The sequence below is a fragment of the Sabethes cyaneus genome, chromosome 1, assembly GCF_943734655.1.
Source record: "Sabethes cyaneus chromosome 1, idSabCyanKW18_F2, whole genome shotgun sequence".
NCBI lineage: Eukaryota > Metazoa > Arthropoda > Insecta > Diptera > Culicidae > Sabethes > Sabethes cyaneus.
Genome location: NC_071353.1, coordinates 54,128,703 through 54,149,380, shown reverse-complemented (window position 1 = coordinate 54,149,380; position 20,678 = coordinate 54,128,703). Strand labels below are relative to the sequence as shown.

At 41.2% G+C, this 20,678-nt stretch overlaps 1 protein-coding gene across 1 annotated transcript in view; it reads right to left on the bottom strand.

The window, feature by feature from the left end:
- Positions 1–20,678, bottom strand: part of LOC128736877 (kinesin-like protein Klp98A) — a 52,616-nt gene that overhangs the window by 12,864 nt on the left and 19,074 nt on the right. Inside the window, exon 2 of the mRNA XM_053831380.1 lies at positions 2,662–2,909. Coding sequence (XP_053687355.1) covers positions 2,662–2,909 — 248 coding nt within the window. The remainder of the gene's footprint in view (positions 1–2,661; positions 2,910–20,678) is intronic.

Sequence of the window (20,678 nt, the reverse complement as noted above, 5' to 3'; positions counted from 1 at the left end):
TGCGACTATCGTGGCATAACGCTGGTAAACGCCGCCTAGAAAGTACTCTCCCGGATCCTGTTACGCCGGCTGTCACCGGTAGCACAGGGTTTCGTAGGGAATTACCAGGCGCACTTCATGGGGGCTCGCGCAACTATAGACCAAATTTTCACCATCTGACAGATATTGCAGAAATGTCGGGAGTAAAACTTACCCACGCATCATATCCTTATTGATTGCAAAGCAGCATACGATACAGCCGATTGAGATGAGCTATGGCAGATAATGCACGAACATGGTTTTCTGGATAAACTGACGCAACCGATCAGAGTGAATCGAGCGATGTATGTTGTGTACATCTCTGAGACACTCTCGAGTTTTTTCGAGGCTTGGCGAAGGTTAAGACAAGGTGATCGCCTATCCTGCATGTTGTTCAACATTCTTGAGGGAGTGATCCGACGAGCGGGCATCGAAACGTGACGAACGATTTTCTCTATGGGTAGCCAACTTCAAGGCTTTGCAGATGACTTTGATATCATGGCCAGAAACATTGCGACGGTGGAGGTGATCTACGCTAGACCGCAAGTGGATTCTAGGAGGATTGGACTAACAATGAATGCGACGAAGACCAAATACATAAAAGGAAGAGGTTCAAAGGAAACAAACTCGTGCCTCCCGTTGACGGCGACGAACTAGAAGTGGTAGACGAGTTCGTATTTGGACGAGTTTGTATTTGGGATCGCTGCTGATCGCGGACAACAACACTGGTTAGGAAATCCAGCGGCGCATTCAAGCGGGAAATCGGGTCTACTTTGCTCTCCGCAAAACACTACAATCAAGAAGCACACGCTATCGTGCGAATCGGGCAATGTACAAAACCTGTATTACACAGGATTGATTTATGGATTTGAAGCCGTGACGCTGCTCATAGAGGACACCCTTGCCGGATTCGAGCGGAAGAAACTGCGGACGATATTTGACGGAGTACAAACTGAAAGCACAGAATGGCGGAGGCGTATGAATCACGGGCTACAGACACTGCTTGGAGTTTCCCATCATATATCTGGCGAAATTGGGTGGCCTACGGTGGGACACCGGACACGTCGTAAGAATGCCAGACTACAGTGCGACAACAATAGTTCTCTTCAACAACCCCACCGACGCTGGGAACAGGGGGACTCAACGTGCAAGATGGCTCGACTAGGTCGAAAGTAATTTACGACTTCTAAGACGACTGACGATTTGCGTTTTAAAATCTACACAGTACATTTTGCTAGTTTGCTTTGGAAATTGGCAAGTATATTTTCAAATCGCAATTTAAATGGAAGTAAGAAAATATTAGTTTAATGCCATAAATGACGTGAAACAAACCTATCTTACTGCATTAAATCTGTGCATTTATGCTTCCCTATATTCTACGTTTTCTAGCTGAGTTTCAAAGCATTTTGACAACGAAATTCATCCAGTACTGTTTCACCTTGTTTTGATTTTTTATTTAGTTTCGCATGCTTACATGCGAATGGGTTTTGAAAACAATGCAGTTTCGCTCTTTACTATCACCTGTTTACAAAATGATTTGCAAATGAGCCAGTTACTTCATTCCAATGAAAGTGGCTAAACTTTAAATTGTCTTTTGTTCTCTACTTCTATAATAGTCCATCACTAAAAACTATTTTTAAATAATTCAGTCGACTACTACTGTAGAAAGGATGTTTGCCATGAATATCATCAGTCTTTTTAAGGCTAATGGTGTAATAAAACGATTTATTTATACTTTGCTGTTCACCATTCTTTGTGCACAATTTTCTAAGCGGACATCAAGACTAGTGATTTTTGACATGATTTACCGATGCTGATTTTTTGTGGTCCCCCTTAATCTCTACCTGTTACCATCTATCTAACAGTGAAAAACAAATGAAACGATAAAATAAATCGTCAAGATGATTTGAAACCCGTTTCGCTAACTTTTAAGCATCAGCGAAACGGGTTTCAAATCATCTTAACTCTGATTCATTTCACTTGGATTCAAAAGATCCATTGTTTTATCGTCGCGTGGCGTTTTTTAATTGAATGTGAACGTGGCTGGCCCTGGCATTGACGCTTGTGTACATTTTCTGAATGAATCGACAAAGAATCGATATAACATGGGTAATGTCTTAGGGTCGAACTGTTACCGTGAACCTTCTACTATAACTTGGAAAACAAAATTTATACCACTTGGTTAACAATTAAACTCACCAAAACCGTAGTATTTCCTCATTCATCTATCTATGTTTAAACGACACGAAAACGTTCCACTTTAAATGGAACGAAAAGCACGGTCGCTTGATGAAAGGAATTATTGCCGCTTTGTCGACGAGTTATTAAACTTCGAATATAGGTGATTAGTACATATAATCATAAACATGCATGTACGCGCCTGACCGTGAAAGCAATCAATTCACTGATGACGATTGGTTGAACTTCATTAACTAGCTCAGTTTCTTTGCCCCCTGATTCAAGTGTCATGAGCCTGATTTTATCGGCAACTGGTGGAAGCACGATCAGCTGATTCGATCTTAGCTTGGATTTAAAAATCCATACACGAATGGCTCATCGACGATTTTAATTATAAAAGAGATATCGTTACCTCATCAACTAAGTAAAATGAATGAAGTATAGAGTAACAAAAATGCAACTAGCCTTGAAATGCACAGTCCACGATTTCCGTTCCGAGATCCTCGAACACCCTTTCCTGGGGGGTGAAGTGCGAATCCGATTCGTCCACCGACCAGTACGAGTGGTCGAAGGTAAAATCATTAAACGGTTCCGGTCCGCCACGGTTCGCCAGATCCATTCGGGCACCACCTGTTCCAGCGTACTTCGGTTTAAGCAGCCGGGTCTTCTTGCCGTCCATCTGGACGATAAGCTTCGCGTCGAGTTCATTCTCCCTGAAAATAATAGAAACAAAAACAAAACGTTATTACGCTACCACACCATCGATCGTGTGCATGAAGGTGAGCTCCGTCTGGACCGGAAACCAAGTTGAGATGTGTAAACAACATGCTTGGTACAAAGTAGCCACTGCCAGCTCGGTAAGCCTCTAACCACCTGTTAGTGTTTTGTACGCTAACGCGGAAAGCAGTTCGGCCCTGGTATGTTAGAATCCATTGCAATTATTTGCAAATTTTTATTCATAGAAAACCGCTTCACGTTTGACTGTCATGAAACTCCACGTCCTACGGTGCGGAATTAAGAAAGAAACTAACTCATATGCAGAAATGTAGGTCGCATCGTACTGGTCTCGTGTGCGAGAGCATTTATACAGTTCTACATGATACTTCCTGGAGAGTGAATAGCACATAATCAAAATAGAAAACTGGCAGCAGGATGCATTGAAATAAAACAAAAATAAACTGCATAACAGTAGTGCACCATCATTATCAACTGCCGTGCCAGCCATTGGGTCCGGTATGGTAAATTAAAGGGAACCCACTCAAAATTTTCTGCTATGGTCTAGGTTAGTAAGTCATAAAATTATGAATTATTCATGTTTTATAAATCAGTTAATTTCTGAAATTTGATGAATTTTAAACTATTTTATCTTTCCTTTAGTCCGTCAGTAAACCACAGCACACACATAGCATAAAAATTGGCATTATTGGTTGGCCGTCAGCACTACTAGGGCTATGTGAAAATTTGGCATTATCTGGAAGCAGCACCGAAGTCGTTTGCAGTAGTAGAAATAATACTAGTAATATTAAACATCAAACTCCCGCATCTTCTCCTACTCCGAACTGTGCTCCACTCTCAGCGCTACACAGTTTGCTGCTGTTCAACCACCAGCTTGTGTCATTCTGACGGACTTTCGAGGTGGGACAACTATTAAAGTGTTTTCGAATGTGTGTGAATATAATGCACAGTTAGGAACAAGATGATCCGATTTCAATGAATTAGTTATTGCATGTTACTAGGGTGGTATTCACAAAAATAATATGATCCTCTTTGGACACTTAATTCTCGAAACTAGCTGAACCGAAACCTAAACTTGGTACAGAATTGTCCTAAAGGTAGAGGGAATGGTAGAAGAAAGAAATGAAAGCAAAGCTGTTTTAAAGTACACTAGAATCTCTTTACGTCCATTCATTTGACGTGATTTCGTTTCACATCCACTTTTTTACGTCCGAAATTTGAATTAACGTTCTCTCGTTTTAAGTCCAAAATTTGAATTACCGCCCTCTTTCTATTTGACCACACATCCGTGTATGGACTCCATATAACAGTTGAGGTTTCTAGTATATAACAAACAAGGCAAAAGGATAATGTTCGTAAACAATACGGAGCAATAAAATCTTCGGCAACTCTTACGATAAATTGCAAATTTCTGTTCGCTTGTGCAATTATATGGGAGTAATAATTTTTGTTCTTTGTCTTTTGAGTGTCCAAAAGTACTCCAAGATCTTTTACTATTTTTACTCTGTTGAGTTGCTCTTCAGATAGAGTATATTCCCAATAGAGGGTTTTCCACGTTAAAAAGAGATTACAAAACACTTAGGCACACTCAATATTAGTAATCTACTGTCGAACGTACGAAAAGTTAGAGCTTGAGATCGTCGGTATAGATAAGAAATCGGCGTGATTGTTATACCATCAGACGTCGTTAAAAAATACTGAAAAAATTCGGCCCCAGGTTACTCCCTTGAGGTGCGCCCGAGCAGTTTGTGAAACATCGCGATTCATGACTTCCTATTTTTACAGAAGGAGGTCCACAAGGTATGATTTAAACCATTCTACCACAATGGGCGAGGCCCCAAGGCGTTCAATTTTTGCCAATAAAGTAGAGTGATCAACGCGATCGAATGCCGGCTTTAAATCTATATACACGGTATTGACTTGGACCACTCCTTCTATGCCTCTAATGTACTGTAAACTGTGCTAAGTTTGTTGCTGTTGACCTGCCTGAGAAAAAACCATGTTGATCCGTTAATGTATACACTTTGGCCTCCCGTGATAGGATGCCACCAACTAAAATTTCAAACAGTTTGGAGCCTACGCAGAGGGAAGTAGAGTAATTTGCCAACTGTTGCACAACACCCAATTATTGCACACGTCGCAATTTTTGTACCTTTTCTTGGCATTTGTTGTTGTTAAATGTAAGTTGACAACAATATCGACTATGTAGTTTCATTATCCATCAGAATGTTACTATTTTTCCTGTGAATCAACCTGATTTTGTTATTAGGAAAGTTAATTTACAAAATAAGCTTTCACCGAATGTGAGATGCATATACACAATAATTGGATCAACGAACAACACTCCTTTCCATGATTTTATTGCACACATCCTAACCCCCTTATTTCTGCATCGTGTTTGTGATGTGACAGTTCACTTCTCTCTGGTGTTTATTTGTCAATTTGTTGGTGTTTTGTTTATCAACCTAAGCGGTAGAAGCCAGAGTTTTCAGCCCCGCGATTTTTCCCGTTTTTACACATCCCTGGCACGAATGTCATTCTCATACATTTTTCTTAAAGCCGTTTGAGCCAGCCTTCCTGGCTCAATTTTATATCAAATTTGACAGCAGCTGTAAGAATTGCGCAATCATACGGTTGTATACTCGACTAAATTTGTTGCATGTGGGATGTACATAGCGAAAGACGTTCGTTTTTTCTGTTATCGGCAACGAAAAATAGGAAAAAATCTAACTTTTGACACTCTTATTTTTTATGATAAACGAAAGAGTGGAAACAACGCGCTGCTTTCGTCATACTGCACAGCATCAAATACAAGCGGCGTTCAGTCAAAACTTGTTGTCAACCTCTATTACAACCACTGTCAGAGGCGGCTTCAGCTGACAGCTATCGTGACCGGGATCTGGTTTTTTACCGTTTATTGCGAGGTGTTCAGGTCCATAATGGACGTGAAGGTAACCCTGAAGTGTATGTGAGTGATTTTGTCCACAGATAAATCAACTTGGCAATTGCAATAATGAGGACCTGTGCAACAATTGAGTGTGAGGTGTGTAATAATAAGATTTGAAGGTTATTTTGGTGTGCTATACAAAAGATGCATTTTACACAGTTTTTGTAAGGAATTCCCTACAGATGGCAGTGGGAATTAAGATGGCGTTTTTTGAGAAATCGATTTTTCATTTTTAAAATGCTTTTTTCAGTATTTTTTATGAAAATTCAGAACATTTTCTAAAAGTCACTCATAGACCATTTTTTGTAGGTCCTGTAGTTTTCGAATATTTTTTATTAAAAAAAGAGAAAAAATTGCGCCCTTTCCAAAAGTTAGTCTAGATAGACTAATTTTGGAAAAACTAAGTATGCAAAGTTGCTTATTTACATAAACTCTTTACACATACAAAGTTTGATTGAATTCTGAGACGGTGCTGCCACCTCCATAGGTGAGTTGGTATGAAATACGTCATTACCAAAATAACAATTCTAAAACCAGTTGGTTTTACTTAAATTTTGTAGAGGTTTCATTGCGGAATTAATCTTTACCTCTGGTTTTATTGTGAATTATACAATACCAAGAAGATACGAATCAAAACACACTCATAACTAGCTATAAAACTTATTATGGTCGCTTATACTACCACGATAAAACTAGTTGGCTGCGTCACATCTCTTATAAACTTACCATACGGGTGGCGTAGCGATACAAAATGGCACACCAATCAAAATTGATCTTATCGCTGTTGATTGTCAAACCGCAAGAAATATTTTGGTTTTATAGAGCTATTAAGGGGAAACCGAAAGTGGCTCAAAGATGGCTGGATAAATGGCTACCATTCGAAGCATGTATTGTTTTGCGCCTTAAAAATGCATCTGTATTGGCAGAGCACGCTTTCGCCACGTAATCAGTGCTTCCAGCGCTGTTATAATGTCCTAAAACTTGTAATTCAATTTATCGATCTGCTGTGTATCAATAAACGCTCAGCAAAACATAATTGCTAATGGAAAATAAATTTAACTGAACATATCGATCATTACGTGTTCATAAAAGCGACCAATGTATAATTTGGAATTAGTTAATAGATATTTGGTTACGCACATATTTCGTTGAACTAGCGATTTCGGAAAAAGCAGCAACACAGTATCAAACTTTCGTCACATCAATGAGCTTTTAAAGAGCTTTCAACTTTCGCCGCTTCGATGAGCTTAGAGTGAAATAAACAAACAAAACGCAAACGCAGGAATCAAAAACGCAATCCGATGCAAGCGGATTAATTAAACATCCTAGTGATCCTACGCATTATTCAGTTGCTGCTGTTAATTTTGATTGAATCGGAATGCCTTGATAAAGAAAACAAACCCTTTTCGGGATGTTGGTAGTCAGTGCGGTTGGCTGCGGATCAGCTGTTTATGTTTGCAAGCTCCGCTATTTGACATATATTACCAATACTAATGCAGTATTCAAATAAACGTTTAGGTTTTTAACGAACACATGAAATGTACAGTACAGTGTTTGTCGCACTAACACAATAACGTTAGCCACTTTCGGTTCCGCCTTAAAACGGTAACTCCCTGACCAAACAGATTTATTGCTGCTATTATGAAGAATACTAAAGTTTAACACCAAAATTATTTTTTATGCGTGGCCGTATTGCCATATTCCAATATTTTGCCTTAACTCGCAAACAAAAATTCATCAAAGCAGAAAGAATTCAGTATTTCGCAGAAAAAAAGTTATTTTCAATCGGTTTTTCTGTCACAAGAAGCAACTATAATGATTTAGCTAGAAATTGAGTTTGAATAACCGAATATATTTATTTTGTTAAAACAACCAGTTTTGAAAATTGGTAAATTTCAATGGCGCGTTGATTTTATCCACCTAGAAGCAAAGCAAAACCTAGGTGCTACATTCCGTTATCGAAACTTGACCTTCTGTTTTTATACGACAGACTTTGCAGTGCAGGACAATTACACGGTCAGTTGCTACGATCCTGTTGACTTTAACAGCCTCTCCCAGTCGAGATTCGAACATACGACGACTGGTTTATTAGGCCAGCGTCATACCTCTAAGCCGATTTTATTTTATTTCATCATATCAAAATGCGTGATACAGTTTAATGCGCATATGCTGCAAACGAAATAATATTTAACGAACTTACAATGTATTGACTATTCTATGGGATATTTTATTATGGTCGCTATAAACCAAATCGATCAGAATGATCTGACAGTAAAACTTTAACTGTTCTGCTGACGGACTTATTTTCAAGTTGACAAACCTGCCGAACTGATTTAGCTTTTACCAGAGCGATAAGTGAAAAGCTTTGTCAAATTATGGCGGTGGCTGTCAAGCAGCGAAAGCTTAATCGGTTTTATAGCTGCTTTCAGCAGAGCGTGATACGACTATACTACTTGAGCTTATAACCTGATTCTTATAGAGATTATGAAAACATTCTGTGAAGTGGACCACTTGGTCACAAGCACCGCGGTGGCAACTTTGACGTTTGCGAACAAAATAGGTGAAGACAACATAACTGGATCACTGGATCACTTTTATACGTATGTGCGTGTAAAAGAACGATTCACACGATATTTCTGCAGCGCCACACGTGATTTTCGCTGCATTATCATTTATTTCTTGTCCTAAAGGCAACGTTTTCTGTTAGTTGATAGTAAATTATTTTATACATGAATTGTTATTGAGATTCATGTTAAATTCTTCACTTCTACGTGATTATGTTTTGTTGGCTTGATCGTATCACTTCACTGCCGTGTGAATGCTGCGTATTAAAAGCAAAACGCCTGTAGCGCCACCTCATTTTGTGTCGGTTTCAGGAAACATAGTAGATGCCCGGGGGTTGGTCACAAGGCAGTCAACATGAACATGATGTATTTCAATATATATATTGATTTTATGTGCAACGTCTAAGAACACTAAATAACGCGAATACTAGACACAACACTTATGGTTCTTATAAAAAAACACCTTATCTGCTAACCGGTTTCGGGTGTGATGCTACCCATCATCAGAGCGGTGGTCGACTGGATACAAAGTAGTAATTTGCTGTTTACTACAGTTTCAACTTCGTCAGTTGAAAGAGCGGTGAGGTGATGAGAGCGTCATCCTCATTCATCAGGGAACGGTCCTCCGTACAGATGTACATCGACTCCCACGCAGTCAAATGAGAAGACTTTCTCACGTTTTTGAGCAGCTTTGGGTTTCCCCAATCGATTTTGTGTTTGGAGCAGATTGAGTGCATGGCTACACTGGAGTCGTTGGGCCGTTCGTTCTCCACTGCCTTTCTATGTTCCTTTCTATGTGACAAAGTTTCCTCATTTCAACAAGATTTCTTAACACCGCGGTTCAACCTAGACCATTTTGATGTCCTTGCTTGGGAAGTACGCCAGAGAGAGTGACAAAGCCCCCTCGTGCCAGCAGATTTCTTACGAACGCGATTAAACCTAGTCCAATCTGATGTCTGTGTTAGGGAAGTGTGCCAGAAAAAATGACACAAGTTCGTTGTCCCAACAGACCGCAAATTCTTTACTGCGTGACGATTAAACCTCGGCGAATTTGATATCTGTGTTGGAAAAATGTACTACAGCTGTACTGTTCGGTTATAGTAAGGCTCTGTATGAATACGCACGCTTGCCGTTTCATTAGAAGTGTTGTGAAAAGATGTGCTGTTGATAAAATAGGATTGAATTGGTAAAATCCCTTCAACGTGGGAAACCATGGATAATAAAAACAATCTTTAATTTTAGTAAGGTAGCAGGAGAGTAATTGTTTGTGTTCTTGATTTTGTTAAATTGTTTTCCAATGCACAATCTTTTGAGAATTGAACGTATGCAATGTTACTACTTTGATAAATGTTACATACAACGCATGTAGCATGTATATATGTTGCATATAGCATGTATACATGAAGAATCGGATGATTACAAGCATAAATACATGCTACTATCACTACAAAGAGACTTACGTAGTCCTGCGTCACCTATATATGCGTGTGTCTTGTACACAACCCCTCTGATTTTTTTCACCACCTTAGTGGTGTTAGGTCCAATGCCAAGATGCCGCTCAAAGGCAGAGCTGTCAATGATCGACCGTCCAGACCAGCTTAATTGTAGAACTGAATCACCGTTCTCAATGCCGCCTACAAGGTGCTGTGCCAAATCACTTTCCGCCGTCCATCACGAAGCTCGCTTCGTTGAAGGACGGTCAACAGCGAATCAAATATTTACACTGCGGCAGATCCTTGAAAAGGGCCGTGAATATCAGAGTTCCCACGCACCATTTATTTGTTGACTTTAAAGCCGCATATGATATCATCGACCGAAAAGAACTATGAAAAATCACGGCTTCCCCAGGAAGCTCATCAAAGTGAGTTCATCTACGATGGATGGTTCAGATTTCGGGTGGGTTTCAACATGGCGCTACAAGGTATTATGTACCGAGTGGATATCAATACGTGGGGCTACACGTCCTTCAACATATCCAGTCAATTCGTCTGCTTTGCCGAAGACATGGACATTATCTGTGGCGGTGGTTGAACAGTACCAGGCTTCATTCTCGGTTTTTTGCTCAGTAGATGCTCATTTGACTGCAGCGCATCAACGAGACATAATTTGAAAAAGTAGTGTAAAAGGCAATTGTAGAGTTAGCTATTATCTACATTATTGTTGAAGAAAGCATAGTTCTATCTTTTGTATTTACGGCGCTATGGAGCTGCTGCACCGTTGGTAGCAAAAAGAGCGCTCGTTTGGGTACCAATAGCAACGGGGTAGGAATCGCATAGCGCCGTAAATACAAAAGATAAAATGATACTTTCTTCAACAATAATGTAGATTATAATTGGCTCTACAATTGCCCTTTACACTACTTTTTCGAATTCTGTTTAGTTGAGGCGCTGCAGTCAAATGAGCATCTTCTGAGCAAAAAACCGAGAATGAAGCCTGATCAGTACACCAGACTAAAGCACGAAGCAGAAAAGATTGGGTTAAATGATACATTGGCTCACTGGTAATGGCGGACAATGATTCCAGCCATGAGATTCGAAGGTGTATTATCAGCGGAAGTCGTGCTTACCATGAGATTCATAAACAATTGCGATCGAATAGACTAAGCTCCAGAACCAAGTGCACCCTGTACAAGACGCTTATTAGACCGGCTGTTCTCTATGGGCATGAAACGTGGGCAATGCTCGAAGTGGACCTACGAGTGTTTGAAGTTTTCGAAAGACGAAGTGCTAAGAACGATCTTTGACTTTACGCCACCGGGAGGCGGAGGATGAACCATGAACTCACATAGCTTTATGGCGAACCCAATATTCAAAAGATAGGTAAAGCTGGACGGATACAATAGGCAGGGGATGTTGCAAGAATGTCGGACATCTACCCTGAAAAGACGGTGTTTGCTTCAAATGCGGTAGGAACAATAGGACTAGGGGCGCAGCGGCCAAGATAGTTAGACCTGGTGGAATAGGAAGATTACACGATGTCCAAGAAATTGAATAACGGTAACCCAAAACCGAGTGATTTGGAGAAGTTTTGTTTATCTGGTTACAGCAATCCCTTACGAATATTTCCTAATCTATACGCTATTTCATTTCAAGCCTGTTGATGTTTAAGGAACATATAAACAAATAGGTTTGACAACTACCAATGGTCAGGTAAATTGATACGAAAGAAGCTGAAAATTCTCAGTGAGCGTGTAGCACACCCTATCGACTTATTCGGCGGAATCCTGTACGGAGCATTTCATTGATATTGAAGAAACAGACAATATTAAAAATAGCAGGTAGGTATGGAATTTCTAACCAACAGCAAACTACGGGATATTTGCTTACTCTGTAACCGGATAGCTGAAAATTGATAGCTTCGAAATGATCTAAAAGTGAATTCACCACAATCGGTAAAGATTAAGTAGGTACTGTATATATCAGAGCGGAACCACCAGTCACCGCAGTGTCTTGTTGGTTAGGTTTCACACTTTCGCGCAACAGATATGTCACAGCTTACCGAGCCCGCCTTTGTCGAAATGGCCGGCTATATGCTCAGTTTACCGCACAATACCGTAAAGCCAACAACCAACAAGACATGCTTTGGCTGATATATCTCTATTGGTTATGTAGGTGGAAACGTTTCAGTGATTCAGGTCAGCGTCATTGAGCGCTCGTATGCGACAATGGGCGCTTCGTTCCGCAACTGTGAAGAAGAACAGAATATTATTCCATCTTTATCATTATCATCGTCATATTAAGTCGTGCAGGATGCAAAGTACACAGATTTATTCATGTCTATACTGCAATTATAAAAAGCAAAACCTCCGGTCTAAGCGTCCCTCAGAGACATCATAGTTGATTGATTATTTACATTGCGGATGCAAAGGCTATCAACACACATTTCAAAGTCCTACAAAAAGTTTATTCGGAGGAATACGCAATCCTAAATGTAAGATTTTGTATGAATTTGGTAAAAACTCAAAAAATGAGATTGAATTTCAAAGACCAAATCTAATTCGTAAATCAAGATCTATAAAACAATACATTCCAAATTTGTCTCGAAATTGATGCTCAATCAAGAGTGATTTTATATAACTTAAAACACGATGAATCAGCGGCTGCTACTAGGTTGTTTGTTGTTCAATTTCGCTTTCATTTCAGTAACGAGTACCTAAAACGTAATAATCAAATCGTCTCTTTCTGATTTATCTAGAGGGAAGGTACGTGACCATATTTTCAGACTATACTATCAAATCACCTAGAGTACATTTGCGAATTATCCACTTAATCATTAAAGTAAGAATCTAAGCAGATGATAAACTTTTTTGATATTTACTTTTAATGCTAATGAACTCATTTCGAGCCGCATCATTATTCATTATAACCGTTTACCCTTCTTTATTCGTAAGTGGAACACACAGCCGGCGCCGATGAGTGAACAAAACTTATCAGTAATCCAAGTGTTGCTACAACACATCACCCAGCGGCTGGGACTGGGGGTTGTTTATCGAATCAACAGTTGTTACTGTTGGTCAATATCGAATCTACGAAAGAGAAAACGTTTCACCGATTGGAGAGCCATTTTGAGGGGTGAAGATTTTCGCTTGTTTTCCTTTTTGTGTCGGCATTTTTTCCTTACTTTCGGTTGGTTGCTCATCGGTCGGCAGTTGATTGCATCAAAGTGGCAAAAATGAGTGTAACGGTTGCGATTTTTTTTTCTAGCCTTACTTAATCATACTTCAGTTTTAGATATCGAAATAACACTTATACATATTAGATTTGGCATTTTGGGCAGTTTATTTTGCCATACATTAGCTCTAATGGCAGTATTACTAATGCTCCTACTTTTGAACCAAAAACCATACGAACGTTGGAAACTAAGTTAAGTGCTAAATGAACGTGATATGCCGAAACAAAATCTCGTCCATATGCATTACATTCAACGAAAGGGAACTAATTTCGAATAAACTATTGTATATCGTCTTCCTTAATTTATTTATTAATATTTAGTTCTGCTTACTTTGTCATTTTGAAAGTCTTAATTGTCATTCACATTGTGAATACGTCGTTATTTCCGTATGTCTCACCGATATACGATTTGATAGTCTGAGTAAGCTGTCTAGTCACGCGCTGTACCAAACAGAAAGACAACTCTCTGCGCGGACGATGACTCATTCGTTTGTCAGATCAGCTGAAATGTTGCGGGTGGTTGTTTCGAAACACACTTCACTTTCTTGCTGTAAGTACCTACCTAGGTATGTATGTGTGGAATTGGATATTTAGTTTTACATAGTGACCGCATATAATTGCGGTCACTTAAGGGATAATTCAAATATGATTTATCACAAAAAATAAATGTCAACATAAATAAGTCGTGTGGCTGGGGTTGACATTTTCACGAATAACAAAACCCATCATGCAAAAAGTGCCTACAATGATAAAGAAAATTCTCTCAACTCACTAGATAATCCAAACCATAATATCACTACACCATAAGCACATGAGATTCAAGAAAAATTAATTTTTTTTCTAGTCGGTTTAATATTTCGAACCATTCGAATGAATTGAATTCGCATGCATCGACTTCTATATTGATTAAACATACTGTTTGTCTATCATAGGCAATACGTCTGCAAGTCTTGCATCCCTCGTTTCCGGCATGTGTGAATAAAGTTACAACTGAGATCTACGGCTGAGATCAGTAGTAGAAACATAAAACCGCCTACAGCAACCATGAACCTACAACAACGATTTAGTTATTATAATAAAAATATTTATACTTTACTGGTATATTTTTTTCGAGAATTTGCGATCCTTGCATCAGTCAAGTCGAAAAGTTCAAATGATACGGATTGTTTGTAAACGTTTCGATCCTTTGTTCTGATAATCAACTGAGAGTTTTGAACAGCCTCACACATTATATGGAATATAGCAACGAACCAGGCTAAACTTATTCGAACATTCTACAGGACCAAAATAGTCGGTTCTGATAAATAAATCAACCAGTTCATTACTACCCAATTCTATACGATAAAAACTTGAATTCCAGTTCGATTGGCAATTTAATATGATGGAATTTTATTACCTCGCATTTAGTCAAACTGATAGTCGAACAATTTAATTTGCACCAATTCACATATGGTCGGTATTAAGTCAGACCGAACCAAATGACATCATTTTGATTTCGAATTCAAAGTTTTAATTCTGACCGATTTCACGCCAACTCGTCTATTGAGTTGGCAGCACCCTCTCAGAATTCAATGAAACTTTGCATGAGTAAAGAGTTCATGTAAATAAGTAACTTTGCATACTTAGTTTTTCCAAAATTGGTCTAGACTAACTTTTGGAGTCACATATACCGGCCGAGTCACATATACCAATCGATAGGGTTCGACAATTTGAGCAATGTCTGTGTGTGTCTGTGTGTGTATGTGTATGTGTGTATGTGTGTGTGTGTGTGTGTGTGTGTGTGTGTGTGTGTGTGTGTGTGTGTGTGTGTGTGTGTGTGTGTGTGTGTGTGTGTGTGTGTGTGTGTCTGTGTGTGTGTCTGTGTGTGTCTGTGTGTGTGTATGTGACGCTTGACATTAGTCGTCTGTTTCTCAGAAATGGCTGATCCGATTCGTTTGCTATTAAGCTTATTTGAAACGTGTTATCACCTTGTAGATCACTATTAGGGTTGGGATACCGGGAGTACCGGAACCGGTAATACCGGTACTACCGACCGATTTTCCGGCACCGAAATATAAGACACATACATACATGCAAGAATACCGGTATTTTCGGTTCCAGACGCTGATGCTGAAATTCATATCCGTTGCAGCAGAAATAAAACTGATAATTATCCCTGATAACTTTGTAATATACAACGAAGTTTTTTGTTTCGATATTGTCACTCTTGATTTCTACAGGGTTGGGATTTGAACCCAGGTTTTCGGCGTAAATGCTAACCACTACACCTAGATTGCCTTCTACGAAGTTCACTGACCGACTACACAACAAAAGAATTAGCCAAGTAGTTTGGTTTATCAAGGAAAATCCATTCCATAATGTTAACCATTATTAACATTGATTATCATGAACAGAAACCATTCATTAGTAAACAGACGAAGAGTGATAAATAGATTAAATTCAGTACTTCAAGGCAGTCCCAGCTTCAACGAATTCGATTACGCCATGATACCAAAGAAATCTTTGAAATAAATCGGTTTCCTTCAATTTGCCCTTGACAGGCAAAGCTTTGGTTATGTTTCTCGATGCCTTGAGTACCTTTCACATGAAGACGGTAGATTCCAAGAGGGCCTGACAATTATAATACTAAGATTCGTTTTGGCATGGAAGACAATGATTCATGAATGTCCTGTGCATCCTTCTCCTTCTCATCTAGCGGGTTCTCATCTAGCCGGTGGCTCATACTGTAGCAAGAATTTGTCTCCATTGCGCTCGGTTCTGGGTACCTGAGCTATTGGTCGCTAATTCGTTAAGCATATCGACAAATTCTCAAGTCGGTTTCAACCTAGTCGAGCCATTAGGCCATTGGGTTTAGCGCGCTGGGCCCTTCTATTCCTGGTGCCAGGGGAATTTCGTAGCTTCCTGATATTCGCCAAGTGTACGATGGAAAGATCTCTAAGTAATGCCTGCAGCACTTGCTTGAGCCTACGCCACTTTCTGTTTTCCGCTTATAATAGTCCAGAATACCTTTCATTCAGATGAGGCAAGTGCTCGTATATCTTTCATAAGAAAAGTTACACTAAGTCGGATAGTCGGAAAGGTGGATTTCGAAGACGAAAAAAAGCAGTTTCGGGCTCAAACGTCTTTCTAATACTTGACCCTTCTTTAACGACGGACTTCACAGCCGGCTGTTAAAGTACAGGATAATTACGAGGCTAGTGCAACGATCCTACTGCCTCTATGTAGTAGCACGGAAACAAATCAGTGTTAAAATAAATAAATGAGTTTTTTCGGTTCTTACTATAAATAAAGTTTATAATTCTTCAACACATATGGGTACCGGTACTGGAACCGGTACTACCGGTACTGATGCTCCCAGTACCGAAATACCGGTTCACAAAAATAGTGTCGGTACTCCCAACCCTAATCACTATTGAATTGCTTTGCAGTCCGACATTTTGTTTAAAAGTTATAAGCAAAAATGTAAAATTACGTAACGTGATTTTCTCCGGAACCGCACAACCGATTTCAACAATTTTAATATCAAATGAAAGCTTTTCTCCGGAACCGCTCAACCGATTTCAACAATTTTAGTATCAAATGAAAGTTCTTCTTCTTCTTCTTCAGCAGCATAGAGCCGGGGTGGCTCGTGCTGTTTCAAGCACTCGTCTCCATTCAACTCGGTCTTGGGCCACTCGTCGCCAATTTCCTAGTCGTCTCAGAAGTCGCAAATCGTTTTCGACCTGGTCGAGCCATCGTGCACGTTGGGCCCCCCTGTTCCTGGTGCCGGTGGGGTTGTTGAAGAGGACTATTTTCGTCGCACTGTCGTCCGGCATCCTTACGACGTGTCCGGCCCACCGTAGCCTGCTAACTTTCGCTAGATGTACGATGGGAGTCTCCCCAAGCAGTGCCTGTAGCTCGTGATTCATACGCCTCCGCCACTCTCCGCTTTCCGTTTGTACTCCGCCAAATATCGTCCGCAGCACTTTCCGCTCAAACACGGCAAGGGCGCGTATGTCCTCCGTCAGCAGCGTCACGGCTTCAAGTCCATAAAGAACTACCGGTCTAATAATGGTTTTGTACATTGTTAGCTTCGTGCGGCGGCGTATGCTTCCTGATCGTAGCGTTTTACGAAGGGCAAAGTAGGCCCGATTTCCCGCTTGGATGCGCCGCTGGATCTCCTTACTAGTGTTGTTGTCCGCGGTCACCAGCGATCCCAAATACACGAACTCCTCTACCACTTCCAGTTCGTCGCCGTCAACGGTTACCGTCCGTGGGAGGCACGCATTTGTTTCCTTTGAGCCTCTTCCTTTCATGTATTTGGTCTTCGACGCATTTATTTTTAGCCCAATTCTCCTAGACTCCGCTTTCAGTCTGGCGTAGATTGCCTCCGCCGTCGCAAAGTTCCTGGCAATGATATCGAAGTCATCTGCAAAGCCTAGAAGTTGGCTACCCTTGGTAAAAATCGTGCCTCTCGTTTCGATGCCCGCTCGTCGGATCACCCCCTCAAGAGCGATGTTGAACAGCATGCAGGATAGACCGTCACCTTGTCTCAACCCTCGTCGCGTCTCGAAGGGACTCGAGAGTGTCCCAGAGATGCGTACGAAACACATCACTCGATCCAATGTAGCTCTGATCAGTCGCGTCAGTTTGTCCGGAAAACCGTATTCGTGCATTATCTGCCATAGCTTGTCTCGATCGACTGTATCGTATGCTGCTTTGAAATCAATAAAGATGTGATGCGTGGGCACGTTGTATTCCCGACATTTCTGCAAAATCTGTCGGATAGTAAAAATCTGGTCCGTAGTTGCGCGAGCCCCCATGAAACCCGCCTGATAATTCCCTACGAAACCTTGTGCTATCGGTGACAGCCGGCGTAACAGGATCTGGGAGAGTACCTTGTAGGCGGCGTTTACCAGCGTTATACCACGATAGTTGCAGCAGTCTAGCCGATCACCCTTTTTGTAGATGGGACAAACCACTCCTTCCATCCATTCCTCCGGTAGCTTTTCCTCCTCCCAAATCCTAGAAATAACCCAGTGTAAAGCCTTTGCTAGCGTTTCTCCGCCATGTTTATAAAGCTCTGCCGGTAGGCGGTCCTTCCCAGCGGCTTTATTGGTCTTCAGCAGCCTGATTTCTCGTTTGACTTCTTGGAGATCAGGTGCTAGGACATCACTATCTTCCATGGGCGCTCCTAGGTTAATTTCCGTTCCGCCTCCTTCTGCGACTTCGCCATTGAGGTGTTCATCGAAGAACTGCTTCCACCTGTCGACCACCTCGCGCTCGTTTGTAATTAGATTCCCTCCCTCGTCCCTACACACGTCAGGTTTCGGTGTGTAGCACTTTCGAGTTTGGTTCACCTTCTCATAAAACTTGCGCGTGTCATTAGCTCGGAATAGTTGCTCTAATTCTTCACGATCTCTGTCCTCCTTTTGGCGCTTTTTTCTCCTCAGGATCGTGGTCAACTGGTTCCTAGCTCGTCGGTACTTGGCCAGGTTCTCTCTAGTGGCAATACTTAGATAATTTCTCCAAGCATTTTTTTTCTCTTCCACCGCTTGTTGGCATTCCCCATCAAACCAATCATTTTGTGTACTCCGAGGCTCAATACCTAGTGCCGCGGTAGCGGCCTCTCCGATGGCCGAGCGTATTCTGCCCCAACCGTCTTCGAGGTTTGAAGCACCTAACTCCTCGGAAGAGGGCAGTGCCTCATTCAGTACTCGCGCGTAGTTCTCGGCAGCTTGTGGGTTGTCTAGCTGCCTGATGTTCAGCCGAGGAGGGCGGCTTTGACGTGTCCGGTATACGGTGGACAGCTTTGAGCGCACATGTACTGCTACTAGGTAATGGTCAGAATCAATATCCGCACCCCGACGGGAGCGTACGTTCGTGATGTTAGAGAAGAACCGGCCCTCTATGAGAACGTGGTCAATTTGGTTCATTGTACGTTGGTCAGGTGATCTCCAGGTGGCTTTGTGGATATCCTTGCGCGGGAAAAAGGTGCTTCGGATCACCAGGCCTCGGGAAGCTGCGAAGTTTATACATCGTTGGCCGTTATCGTTTGTGTCGGTGTGCAGGCTATGGGGTCCTACCACCGGTCTATACATTTCTTCCCTACCGACCTGGGCGTTCATATCCCCGATGACGATCTTGATGTCCCGTGACGAGCAGCTGTCGTACGTTGCCTCCAGCCTCGCGTAGAACGCTTCTTTCTCATCGTCGGGTCTACCTTCGTGCGGGCAGTGCACGTTAATGATGCTATAATTGAAGAAACGGCCCTTTATCCTCAGTACACACATTCTCTCGTTGATCGCCTTCCAATCAATCACGCGATCCTGCATTCCGCCCAACACTACAAAGCCCGTCCCCAGTTCGTTGGTAGCGCCACCGCTCTGGTAAAACTGGGCCTTTCCGCCACGGATCTTCCATACCTTCTCTCCTTTGCGACAGATTTCCTGCAGAGCTACGATGCCGAGTTTGCGGGGTTCCAGCTGTTCAATCAGCACCCGCTCGCAACCTGCGAAATTTAGCGATCTGCAGTTCCAAGTCCCGAGTCTCCATTCGTCGTCCTTATTCCGTCGCCTAGGTCGATGCCGAATATTCCGCTCCGTAAATGCTTGAATGTTGTTAGTTTGTGTTGTTTAGGTGTGTAGCCGTACTGGGGCAACACTACCGAGTCTCGTGATGGGGCTGCCATCTTATAGTGCCGAGACTCACTACCTCCTTCCCGGTTAGTATACGACCTTAGTTTCCACCGGGGTTGGTTACCCGATCTCCGCTAAGGTTGCTCGTATTCCGGCTGGTACCACGAGGAGGTCGGGATCGGAGTGGCTGGATAAGAGGCTAACGACCACTATGGGGTCTATATTCCGCATTATCCAGCCGTTTACCAACCGTTTGAAAGTTCTTGCTACTGCAAATATTTTGGGAGTTTTATAAAAAACAATCAAGCGGTTCAAAAGTTATGCTTAAAAATGTGCTTTTTCAAGGTGTCAATTAGTCGAACGTTTCTCAGGGATGGCTAAACCGATTTATGCGCTATTAGTCTCATTTGGTAGATAATATAGCCTCATAGATCACTATTGATTTGTTTTTTGATTGGATGTTTGATTTGAAAGTTATGACCAGTCGTGTACAGCATAATAAAATTTACAATTATTTATAACGATTTTAACTAGATAATTAATCAGATTTCAATTATCTTAGTATCAAACGAGAGGCCTTAACGTTGTGAACATATCTGCTAAATCTTATTAGAATTGGCCTTACCAGTCAAAAGTTATTTGAAAAACATTGATGAAATTATTAAAGCAAGCATTACTGATACGAACCAAATAGAAAAAAACGCGATCATGTGCTCTAGCTCAAAAATGCTTAATTTTCCAGATGGTGTGTCTTTGGAAGGGTTTATTTAAAAAATATGGCGCAACTTTTTACACGACTGGGTGACCGTAAATCTACCTGTTAGGGTGATACAAATTTTTTTTTTGAATGCGTCCAAAAAAGTACAGTGTCTCTACAAAAGTTGTAGAACATAGTAAAATAAGCAACTTTGCTGTACATAGTAACTATCTATCTTTCACTGGTTGCGAA